This window comes from Pseudonaja textilis, chromosome 2, assembly GCF_049901715.1.
Source record: "Pseudonaja textilis isolate UNSWEBS1 chromosome 2, rPseTex1.2, whole genome shotgun sequence".
Taxonomy (NCBI): Eukaryota; Metazoa; Chordata; class Lepidosauria; order Squamata; family Elapidae; genus Pseudonaja; species Pseudonaja textilis.
The window spans coordinates 139,547,932-139,560,190 of NC_141991.1; the positions used below are offsets into that span (position 1 = coordinate 139,547,932).

A 12,259-nucleotide genomic window follows, 5' to 3' on the forward strand; every position below is an offset into this window, starting at 1 on the left:
GTGACCTATTTTACAGGGTAATTGAGATAAAAATTAACAAAATTAGATGGTAGAAAATAACACAGACTGCCTTGAACTCAGGGAAAGAGGGAGGGAGGTAAAAAAAGGAAAGATCAAACTACATGATACAAGTAGAATAAATTTTGCTAAAGTACTTGAATAGTAGATCAATTTCTTTCCCCCAATGTAATTGCAACACTTATTGAATAACATGTCTTTAAATAAGCACACATTATTTTCTCTGTACCCATCTATTTCAGGGATGGTCAGAATTTCAGTAGACATGACCTGAAATGCAGTGTTCTTAATTCAATCTACAGGATCAGTTTCAAAGGAAGATGTTTTCCTCTTCCAAATAATTTTCCTTTAAATTGAAAGGTCGTATTAAAGTAATGTCAACTAATATTTTCCCCTATCTAATCTTCCTTTTGATGGATGAGAGGGAGAGGATCATTTTAATTTAGGGCCATCCTCCTTTTGGCTACATATATTCACCAGCATATAACATGATCCTATCCAGAAGCATTAGTTTCTTTCTGTGAATTTTGGCAATTATGTGGAGGCAGCATCTTAAGAGGGCCTTCTTATTCAGTTGGACTGGACAGATGAATGGATAAGGTGACCTGATATTGACCTGCATTTTTAAACCAACATCTGAAAGAGAGACTGTTTAGATAAGGTAGCTCTTTCTATTTACTCTTATAAATTGTAAGATAACACACTTTCTGTGGTAAACCCTGTTAGGTAGTTATTTCCCTCTTTTGTCATAGAAGGTGCCTAGGGCCTGCTAGAACATGTAACCTTCCCTTGCTGGTACCTAAACTGAGCAATTCTGAAGACCCCCCTGCCGCTTGGGTTTGGCAATTTAACACAATACTGGGACTAGTATATATCTGGCAGTTTAACACAATACTGGGGCTAGTATATATCTGGCAATTTAACACAATACTGGGCAATTTAACATAATACTGGGACTAGTATATCTGCAGATTCTAAATTAGCTGGCAACGCAAGGTTTTCAGAAAACACGATAGTTATTCTTTTCAGTGTGGGATCCCTGCAGACATTGCTACATAAGCCCCTTTTGAAACAGGAATACTGGATTAGGTGAAATTTGGGTTTGAGGCAGTGGGACCATGTGTATTCCACTAGACTGTGCCCAGCTTCAAGTCCTGGCCTCTCCAGGCAAGGCAGGAAAAAATGTGGATCCAAGAGCCACAGGTTGTCCACGTCAGTGGTAATGGGTAAGTTGGACCACTGAGCCGATCTAGCATATGGAAGCATGCGGTCATTAAAGTTGCACTTCAAGAGAACTGAAATTTTACTTTCCGTTTTCTGTTCCGGGGAAATGTGATAAGATTATGTGGTTCTGAGTAACTCCAAAGAATGCACCACTAGTATGTCTTATAATAACAATAGTTGTGTAAGTAGAGGAAAGGAGAATGAAAGCAGGCCAGATATTTCCTGTCTGCTGGCTCCTGGTTTTGGTTCCCCAAATGTTTGGATTCTCTTCCTGTTTTTTTTTCTCTCTCTCTACCAAAATCTTACAAGCATATGTGGGAAGGGCAGCTTTATTTACCAGACTGTCCTGGTCAGGAAGAAAACTTCATTGATCTCTGTAGAGGTGGATGCTGAGAGACAAGGAAGTGTTGGTGGGCAGAACCTGTGGGCTCCTAAGCTAGTGTGCAAGTCATGAAGAATACCAGCATTTGACCTGTTTCTTTATGTGCAATGAAGAAGGTCTTCAAACTGGAGGGTTATGAGAAGCTAGCTGCATCAAGGCCCATGAGAAGTCTTTCATTGCACTTATTCAATTTTCTGGAGTCTCCTCAACTGGGAAAGAAGACTTTTTTAAAAAAATGTTGCAGGAATATATGTGGATAAGAATCTTTGGGAGTGTGTTTACAGAAAGGAGTAGTTCTAGAAGCTGTACTGATTTTTGCCAATTTGTTAAGGTAGTAGCTTGGGAAGGCCCAACATTCATATCTGGCAATAAAACAACCTTCCCCAACATGGACTTTCGGATATATTGATCTGTCATTCCCAGAAGCAGTAGCCAACCAGCCAGCCAACTTGCCAAAGGGATTATGGGAATTGTAGTCCAACAGATTTAGAAGGTACTATGTGGCGAATGTTACAATAGAGTAAATGTGGATCCTTGATGAAGCTTCAAGTCTCATTTCATTTTTCACTATGGTAAAAGGACAACTTGCTTGACCCACATTTGCTGATCTTGACTGAAGATTAGTGGAATGAAAATGAGGTAGTTAGCACGTTAAACTGACCAAGTATTTTTCAGGTATTATGGTGTACTAGATGTGAGGTAGTAACAAATCTGGAATAGAAAAAAACTAACCTTTGGAGGGACTAAGCGCTGCAATGTTGTGACCATGATGTAGAGTGGTGTTGGAAGAAAAATCCAAGCCGAGAGAAAGATGCTGGGAATAAAATGGAAGGAGGCTGTAGGAGCTTATTTGATAGCCAGAAACGAGTGGCAGCAGCATGTTTCTGGGGTGACTGACAAAATGGGAGTGAGAGTAGGTGGGCTTTTATACATTATTTGGGGCATTGTGATTGAGATGCCTGTTCCTGTGCAAGAATATGTCCTTCAATATTTTTAGGGCTGTTGCCAGACTCCTATGGTAGAGGTCATGGCTGGCTCTACAGCAAGGGTGTCAAATTGGTGACCCACGGGCTGGATGTGTCACATACAGGCCACACCCACCCCAGCTCCGCGGATGGAAAAACATTGTGAAATGTCACAACTTGATGTGGCGCGTTTGACAACCCCTACACAGCCACACCCACCCCTTGCTCTACAAGGCAAAAGGATAAATGCAAATCCTAGGTGTTTGAGCTAATCTTGTCAGCTTTGTCTCCTTGCCTAATTGTGTTGCTTATTTGGAGTCTCTTTGCTTATGAATAGATTGGCCCAGTCTTTCTGAATGGATACAAAAATCTCCATTCCTAGAGACCAGCCTCTTCACCTTTCTGCTTGAGGCGGTTTTCCTATGTCAGGAAGACTGGAGCTGTTTTCTGGCTTTGTTAAGATTTTACTCCTTTAGGGAAAATATTCTATTCTGCCTCTTTTTAATATTAAGAATAAAGAATATTTTAATTGGGGGTGAGGGGGCTTCCTACAGTAGGTAGCGTGTATCCAGCGCATGATCAAATCAGATCAGAGTTTTTCTCTTGTGCTGCATGTGTGTTTTAGGAAATAAGGATTTCTTTATTTTAAGCTATGTAAAACTGATTGGAAGCTTACCTTCCAGTCTCAGGGTGCTTTTTCTCTCAAAAACAGTAAGCAGGAGTTGCAGAAGAATTAACTGTCTGAAAGCAAAGATTGCCCAGTCTTGTGAATGAATGTCCGGTTGCTACCTATACAGATTTATCAAAGACCTGCTTGCAATTGCCACATTTTGTTCGCAAGCATTCTGCCCCTTCGAATTGGGTGCCTCAGATTTGCTGGGAGAAGTCGGGTATTTTCTTTTATTCCTATAATGCTTAAGGGAAAATGGTTTTGACTGTGCAAACCGCTCGTTTTTCTTTTTATGACAGAAAAACAGAAGCATTTCAACACACTTTTCTCCCCTTGGCCTTCAACCTGTTTTGCCGGGAGAAAGACATTCTGAAATGAATGAAACGCCCCCCTGAATGTAACCCATTGGCATCACATTCTGCCAAAAAGAAGCCGAGGGTCCCTCAGACCTTTCATTTGTTTCTGGCTAGGTCTGAGCTCTTTTTTCTTCTTCCTTTTTTTTTGAAACAATCAGGGTATTTCCAAAGGCTCCCTCCCCTCTTCTCAAGAGAGCCACTGTCACAACCCACTTGGCCTCTGTTCAGTAAATGGGTCTTTGAGATAAATGATAAATGTTTTCTGACAGGCAAAAATAGCCAGTGGTTGAATCTTGAAGCCTGCCTTTGTATATCCTAGCACGCATGCTCACTTCCCCCCCGCCACTTCCAGTGGTGGCCTTAAATGGTTTCTGTGGGTTTTCCCCTCTGTCCTTGTTGGGTGCTGTTAAGCTTCTCTCTCACACAGCTGCTCTCAGGAACTCAAAAGATTTTGCTCCGGTTGTTCCTGAAAAATAACAGAACTTTTGCAGATCTCTCGTGAAATACAATTTTAGCTGAGATCAAGGAAGAAGTAAGGGGATGTCATTAGCAAATGAGAGATGGACAGGGCCCTGGGTAACTATACTGTATCCCTCTGGGGTTGAAAGGGGCAAAATCTGAAGCGGTTTATGGATATTGAGACTCTTCTCAATAGCTCATGGAAGAATTTATTCAAATCCAGCGGGTTCACATGCACGGCCCCATCATAAGGTAAGAAGTTGGTTCCTGCAGTTGCACTTTTTTTCCTTTAACTTCTGTCTTCTGAGCTGTAGCTGGAATTTATATGATCAAATGTTTTTGCTCCTTTTTTTTTTTGCTTAGATTGGGCCGATTGTTCCAGAATAGCATTTTGCACCAGGGATCCATTATGAATAGATATAATACATTAATGAAATGGGTTGTAATACACACAAACTTTAAATGGTAATAAAACAAAATTGCTTTGCCTTTGAAGTGCTTCAAGATTCTTGGTTAAAGTTGCTTTGTAAAAGGCATGCATATCTAAGGCATTTAGAAGAGTGTTTTGGTAGCTAGGAAACTAATAGCTTTTAGAGATATCGACCATAGTTTTATGGATCCTATTTTCTTGCCACAAATTCCTATGGCCTACATCCATTTCTTCAACCTGGCTTCCTTCAATTACAAATCCTGTCAGGGTTCTTGGAGTGATGGGAATTTAAGCTGAATATGTTTGGAACATACCATGTTAGAAAAGGCAGGCAAGGAGGCATATATTTGAGGAGCTGCCACAATAGCAACAGCAATAGCACTTAGACTTATATACCACTTCACAGTGCTTTTACAGCCCTCTCTAAGCGGTTTACAGTGTAAGCATATTGCCCCCAACAGTCTGGCTCCTCATTTTCCCAACCTCAGAAGGACAGAAGACTGAGTCAACCTTGAGCCAGTGAGACTCGAACCGCTCAACTGCTGGCAGCCGGCAGTCAGCAGAAGTAGCCTGCAGTACTGCATTCTAACCATTGCGCCACAAAGAAGAGGAGGGCTCAACCTATTCTCCAAAACACCCAAAGGCAAGAAGCAACAGATGGAAACTAATCAAGGAGAGAAGCAACCTAGAACTAAGGAGAAATTTCATGACAGTGAGAACAATTAATCAGTGGAACGACTTGCCTCTAGAAACTGTGGATGCTCCAGCAGTAGAGGATTTTAAGAAGAGATTGGACAACCATTTATGTGAAATGCTGTGGGGTTTCCTGTCTGAGCAGGGGGTTGGACTAGAAGACCTCCAAGGTCCCTTCCAACTCTACCTCACTGTTATTCTCTGTTATATGATGGTCTACTTATCCAACCTATGTCACTGTTCACAATGAAAGGCCAAGACAGGGTGCCACTTTTTTTTATGTTTTAGGAAGGAGGAGAAGAAACCAGTTATCACGCCTGTGGTGGGGAATGGGGAAGAAACGGGGCTTGGGAAGTCATGGAGAGCAATTAGGAAACCTCAAGCGAGGTTCAACTCAAGATCAACCCAAAGCCTTCCATCCCTCATATTAGCCTTGGGGATAAGAGAAGCACACCTTTTCAGACGGAAGTTCATCCTTTTATATGATGCTTTCTCCTCCAAGGACTTAAAGGGCAAGCCCTAGTGACATCATCCATTGGGCAGGGCAGATCATTTAGAGCAGCTGCCCCAAACCTTTTGGGCACCAGAGGCCGGTTCCATGGAGAGAGGTTTTTCTGCGGAGTGGAGGGGGGCGTGGTTTCATACGTTGCCTGCATCCCACGGATGGGGCTTCACTTGTTTGTGCAGTTTCTGGCATGCCTTGAATGAGGGCTTTTCTTTCTCTTCAAAGCAGTTAGAGAGAGGCAATAAATGAAAAAGGAGTTGGAGTGGGATGGTGGCCTAGAGGTGAAGCTTTTGTCACACAGTCAGGAGGCTGTGAGTTCGATCCTAGGTAGAGGCAGATATTTCTCTCTCTGGGCACACGGAGAATATATCTGCTGAACAAAACTCCGCATTGGCAACAGGGAAGGGCATCCGGCCAGTAAAACACTCTGCTATGTCCATTCAGTTGCCCAGACTCTACCCCACGAGGGATTATGGGGTCATTAAAAGAAGATGATGAATAAGTGTAAAACTAGTTACCATATATTTTGCGCAGGTATAATGTATTTTCTTTTTTAATGTGCTTGATTAAAATCTAAGCAGCTTGTTGGAAATTACCATTGTTATTTAAATTTTGACAGTGCAGTTTTGGGATTGGGCACCACAAACTGGGAGCTAGGGCAGCATGTGCAGTCTTTAGGTAGTGATAATATAATCCTAATTTGAGACGGTCACAGCACACCAAAGCAGGGTCAGACGCCTAAGATTATGATATAAAAACCTTCCTTTTTAAGATACTGAGAAAAAGGGCTTGTTACTTTTCCAACAAACTAACTTTGCTTTCCCACTGGAATGTAGCATTTCTTGGGGAATTAGCTATAGATGTCTTATTTATTTTTGATAACAAAATCCCTGTAGTTGATTGGCAGCTGCCTGTTAAGGGGTTCTATTGACAAATCTACCCCATTCATCAGTGTCTCTGAAAATGCCATCTTACAGTTTTATTCCTGGGGGCAGAGATTGGCTGTCATTGATGACAAAGGCGAAAACTTCATCATCTGCAGCATTTGTGCATTTTAAAAAAGTTTTTTGTTTTTGCAATCTGCCTAGGAAAGACACTAAATTAGTGGAGGCGGGAATTGTACAAAAGGCTGAGATACTCTAGACTTTTGGGGAGTTTCATATCCCATCAATCATGTCAGCATGGGGATAGAGCTGTAGTCCATCAAGATCTGAAAGAATTCCAGGTCCTCATTGCTTTGTTTCTTCAGGAGAAGACTGTGTGGTTGTGTTGGCTAAATGGTGACGGGAGGTTCATTTTGGGGCACTTCCATGAGTTTTAAGCCTCTCATCTCTCTGTTTCTGTCTCTCTCTGTCTCTCCCTCTCCCTCTCTCTCCCCTCCTCCCACCCCCCCCCATACACAGAAATTCCCCTCCCAAATTCTTAATTCCCTTCCCAAATTCACAGAAATGCAAAATGTGTTGTTCCCATGTTCCCTCAAAGTGTTTGATGAGTGCAGGAAGGGTCCGAAAATCTGCCCGTGACTTTCACTTTAAGAATAATGCATGCTTTAAAAATATTCTTATTTCTGGATTTGTTTGTAACATGTTTTTGAGAAAGAAATAGGAAAATTACAGAATATCAAATGTACCAGGAAAAAAAATACATGAAAAACTACATTTGCAGTATTTAGTGATAGGACCAGAAGCATTGAAAACTAGGGAGAGGGGGAGGGTACATATATGTTTTTATATGAATTTGATAATGGACCTATTTTTTTTTACAAGGAGCATCTGAAACCATAAAATATCAGTGCAGTGTAATTATTTCATCAGATAAATTAAAAGAAATTAATTAAACTTGACAGCAAACGTCTAATAAAGTGTCAAAAGGACTTACTTTGGGAATGATTGACAGGCAGATCTATATGTAAGTAAGTCCTGTTAAGTTAGCTGAACTTAACTGATGAGTAAGCTTGCACAGGACTGTAATCAACCTTTCTAATTACGCATCACAAAATACTTCAAATAAATGGAATATTGCAAAATGTTAATGGTATATGAATTGCTTCGTAATTGCTTGCCTCCTGCTCACGATAAAAAAATAATCTGACATGGACTGTGGGGAGATTTTTAAATTTTAGCTAGGACCCTGCTACCTCTTCGCCCTCAGGCCCAGTCTGTTTTTATTACATTTCCTGGAAGAAGTGTGAGTTGCTGTAGCACTGAAGTTCATGCATAAATTTGCTTTAGGTTCTAGGAGCTTTATCAAAAGGTTATGATGGTTTTGCAAAAAAAAAAAAGCAAGCTAATTTTACGCGTGCAGGGATTTCAGCCATTGCTGCCTGGCTATGTTTTAGTAGCTGTAGATTCATATAACTCCAGTAGTGGAGTAGCAGAATTCTCCTGAAAAACAGGTCTCAGTACCACAAATACATTATAGGCATAGGAGGAGACAAGTTTCGACTCCAGTTATTGGCTATGCTAATTGAAGATGATGACATTTATGGTCCACAGCTTTCAGAAGCATCGAGTTGCTCTGTGGTATTGTTTTGTTTTTATCTTATTTTATATTGACTTACAGATGCCTTTCCCCATCTTGGCTCTCTAGATGTACACTTGATCACAAATCTAATTATTCTAGGCAAATATGTCCAGTGGCCAGGGGTGATAGATGTTGTAGTCCAGCAATATCTAGGGACTCCATAGAAGTTGAGGAAGTTTTCCAGTGGTGGGATTCCAATTTTTTTACTACCGGTTCTCTGGGCATGGCTTGGTGGGTGTCGTGTAGCTTGGTGGGCATGGCAGTGGAAGGATAGTGCAAAATGGCTATTCCCTCCCAACCCCACTAACCTGCTTTCCAACTCGGTTCTCCTGTGCAGGGCAACCAAAGAAGATCCAGCTAATCAGGTGGAACTCGGGAGGCAGAGAATAGATGGGGGTGGGGCCAGTCAGAGGTGGTATTTGCCGATTCTCCAAACTACTCAAAATTTCTGCTACCAGTTCTCCAGAACTGCTCAGAACCTGCTGAATACCACCTCTGAAGTTTTCCCTAAGTGAACAGAGATCCGTGCCTTAAAATATCTTTGCTCCTTCTCCACTTGGCTAAGGTTTCACATTTTGCCTGTTTAGGGTGGCAGCAAAACACATCATAAAACAACATGTCAAAAAGAGAGTTCTGGAATGTATCATTTCGAAGTGTGCAAACTAGTTGTGACAGAGACGGTTATGCGTTTGGCTTTCTCTCTGGTCTTCTAGATTCTAGATTCCTGTAAGATCCTTCCTCCTTTTTGGGGGAAGAGCCCAAAATGTTACAATTCTTTCGTTGTTCTTGATTTAAATCAACTCCCAGCAGGGTTGGAATTTTCTTTCCATGCTAAAATAAAATAAGTAAAACACAAATCAGGAATTTTTAAAGGACTTTGAAACTCTTGTAAATGGTTTTGTGGTTTTGTCAGCCCTTCCAAGTAAACCAGATAGGATGCATGACTACCATAGATAAACTAATTCTACTTTATTGTAAGGCTACATTAGCGGCATCTTGCAAGTCTGAAAGTACAAGCTTCCCACTATCACTTTTAACTGCTTGATCCACTAGGGTGGGTCCTTCCTAAGTTTCTTCTTTTTTAAGGTAATAATAATACTAATATTTTATTTGCGGTCACAGACCAAAACACAAGTACAACAAAAGAAGAACATGGAAAAATTAATCATGAACAATTGGTCACCAAAAACTTGACTAAGGGAAATTACAGCGTTCTCTGATGGTTACAGCTCTTAAAATTTTTTGGAAACCTGAGAAGTGATGTATGAGGAGCCATCCCCTAGACCAGTGGCCCCCAACCTTTTTGAACCAGGGACCGGTTTTACGATTATTTATTCTTCCACGGACCGGTACCTTCTACTACTAGTCTCTAAAGCAGCGCGGAGCTGCTTTAGCCGGGCTTCTCTCTCCCTTCTCAGTCTCTCTCACCTTCCTCAGTGACCTGTCGTCCTTCTTCTTTCCAGCCTCGGGCAAAAAAAAAAAAAAAAAAAGACTTGGCACAGCCGGCTAAAAAGCACGCCCCAATTCCTCGTAGCTTCCTGCCTCCTCCTGCGAGGAAGTGAGCGGCGGGGAGGGGGGCAAGGGGTGCAAGCGTGGGCCGGGAAGCGGGACTGGTCAGGGAATGACCTTCCCTGGGAAAGTTGGAGGCGCAGCCGGCGCCGCCGCCGCAGCTGCTGCTGCTTCTTTGCTCTCTGGCGACAGATGCCGTGGCGCTCTTTCAGCAGCTGTGCTCAATCTGTTCCTCTGGGTCGTGGTGCAGCAGCAACAGCAACAGCTTTATCTGTGCACGTGCATGTGCGTGGTTGACGGGGGAGAAGGAGAAGGAGAGGAAAAGGGAGACTAACGCTGGGGCATACCGTAGCACTCTTTTCTCCCTCTCTCCCCCTCACGGCGCCCAAGCTTTGCAGCCTGGTAAAAATGATCCACGGATTGGTCCCGGTCCAGGGACCGGTGGTTGGGGACCCCTGCCCTAGACAATATAAGAACAAATTACTAACATTGGGTCTAGAAGGGTCTGTTTCAAGGAGAGACAGTAACTTGGATCTGCCTGTGTTATACTGTACATAGAGCAATATAAAAGGACATGCTCCACAGTTTCAACCTCAGCTCTATCACAGGGGCATAGCCGCTTGTTAATTGGGAGCCTCTTAAATCACCCATCCAGTAATGCTGAGGGCAAGATATTAAGGCAAGCTAGGGAGAAAGCTCTTCTATACTTAGGAATGGTTAGAGTGTAAAAATAGGAAGCCATCCTCAGTCTGTAATTATTAAATTGGCTGAGGATCAGAGGGGAGCAAGTTTTGTGAGCTCTGGCTCGTAGATATTGCAAGTCAATGTCCACAAGCCATTGGACTACCCTAAATTGGGCGTCCTTAAGGCCATAATCTCCCAGGGCATCCCCCGTAAAACCTAGGAAGTGTAATTTCTTCATCAGCTCCCTCTCCCAATGAGAAATATGAGAGTCAGCAAATGCCAGGGAGAGGTAGCTACCAGGAACTGCCAAAAAGAGCACCCGAAACCACCATTTAAAGGTGTTAATCCACGCCATATATTCAACTGATTGAGTGTCCAGTCCAGGTACATCAGAGCAAAACCAACACGAGGGTTCTTTCAATACAATCCTTGAAGCCCCGTATCCATATAGGAATTCCGTAAAGAGTTTGAGCCAAAGTTTTGGCTTTGTAAATACGCAGCGCAGAAGGAATAAACTGGCCTCCTTGGGTATAAAAAAAATCTTAAAATCTGCTGGTGACTACAGGAGGTGGAATTCAGCACCTGGGTTCGATGTCTAGTCCAAGCACCGGTGTTCTGAAATTGAATACCTAAATACTTGAAATGGAAAACCTGCTTAACAGCATTACCATTGATAGCCCAGTTATACAATTTCCCATGCTCTAGAGAACACCAATACTTTGGATTTGTCATAATTAATGGACAAGTGGTTTTCAGCACAGTAAGACCCAAATGCAGAAAGTAATCTTTTCAGACCTGGCCTTGACAATGAAAGGAGGGCCACATCATCAGCATAAAGGAGAAACGGGATCTTCGTAGTTGATAGCTTTGGGGCGTGGGACTCAATACGTCCAATGAGAAAGGCCAAGTCAGATAAGAATAAATTAAACAAAAGAGGAGCCAGAAGACAACCCTGCCTTACTCCGTTCTTAATTGGGATAGGATTAGAAAGTTCTCCCTGCAACCCACACCTGACCTGACTAGGGTCTGGTTGTACAAGGATCTAATTAGGAAAACAAGACTTCTATCGATAGAACTTTTGAGCAGTTTTGACCACAACAGTCCCCTAGGGACTGAGTCAATCGGTGACTTTAGGTCGATAAACGCAGTAAAAAGTTTGCCACCTGGTATGGTAGTATATTTATCAACCCACTGGTAGTCCAGAAAACTAAGTAGTTTAAAGTACTTAATATTTTATCAAGCTGGAGCTGAATGCTCACTGTAGTTACTGGAACCAAGAAACATTGCTGAGCCAAAAGTTCTGTAAGGGTGGGCTCATCTAAGATTGGTTGGGGGCCGTAGTTTTAGATAAGCCTTTGTTCTCAACTCGGGGGGTGACGCCCTCAACCGTCAGAAGATCGCGACAACAGGCAGCAGCCAGACAAAAGGGAGCAGGAGCTTTCAAACTGAGAGGCTGAGCTAAAACAAAGTCCTCAATCTTGGATTGCTTCAGAGAAGGTTGAGGAACCAGGTCAGTGAGAGATCTGCTCCTTTCCCTTGTCTTCATTATATTAAGCAGCACAATAGAGGAGGAGCCGTATAATATAGCATAGAGTCTAGTCACTGAAACAAGTCCTAAATCCAGAGGAAAAGGAATCGAGAGTCGAGAAGAAATGAGTCCTAATGCAAACAATGGCAGAGCTCCTCACAAGTATACCAAGGATCCTGCCTTCCCGAGAGAGCAGAGAACATGAGTAAATAAAAATGATAAAATAATAAAAATAGTGGATAAAAATAGAATAAATCAGATAAATCACTTCAAAGCTAGGCATTGCTAGACTTCCATCTAAAGGAGTAAGATC

At 42.3% G+C, this 12,259-nt stretch overlaps 1 protein-coding gene across 4 annotated transcripts in view; it reads left to right on the top strand.

Annotated features, from left to right (window-relative positions):
- Window positions 1-12,259, top strand: part of PDE1B (phosphodiesterase 1B) — a 152,505-nt gene that overhangs the window by 86,625 nt on the left and 53,621 nt on the right. Inside the window, exon 1 of one of the 4 annotated variants that reach the window (XM_087925487.1) lies at window positions 4,138-4,326. The exons of the other annotated variants lie outside the window; for them this stretch is intronic. Coding sequence (XP_087781613.1) covers window positions 4,274-4,326 — 53 coding nt within the window. The 5' untranslated portion in view covers window positions 4,138-4,273. Of the gene's footprint in view, window positions 1-4,137; window positions 4,327-12,259 lie in introns of those variants that run through there. 4 annotated transcript variants of the gene reach the window in all.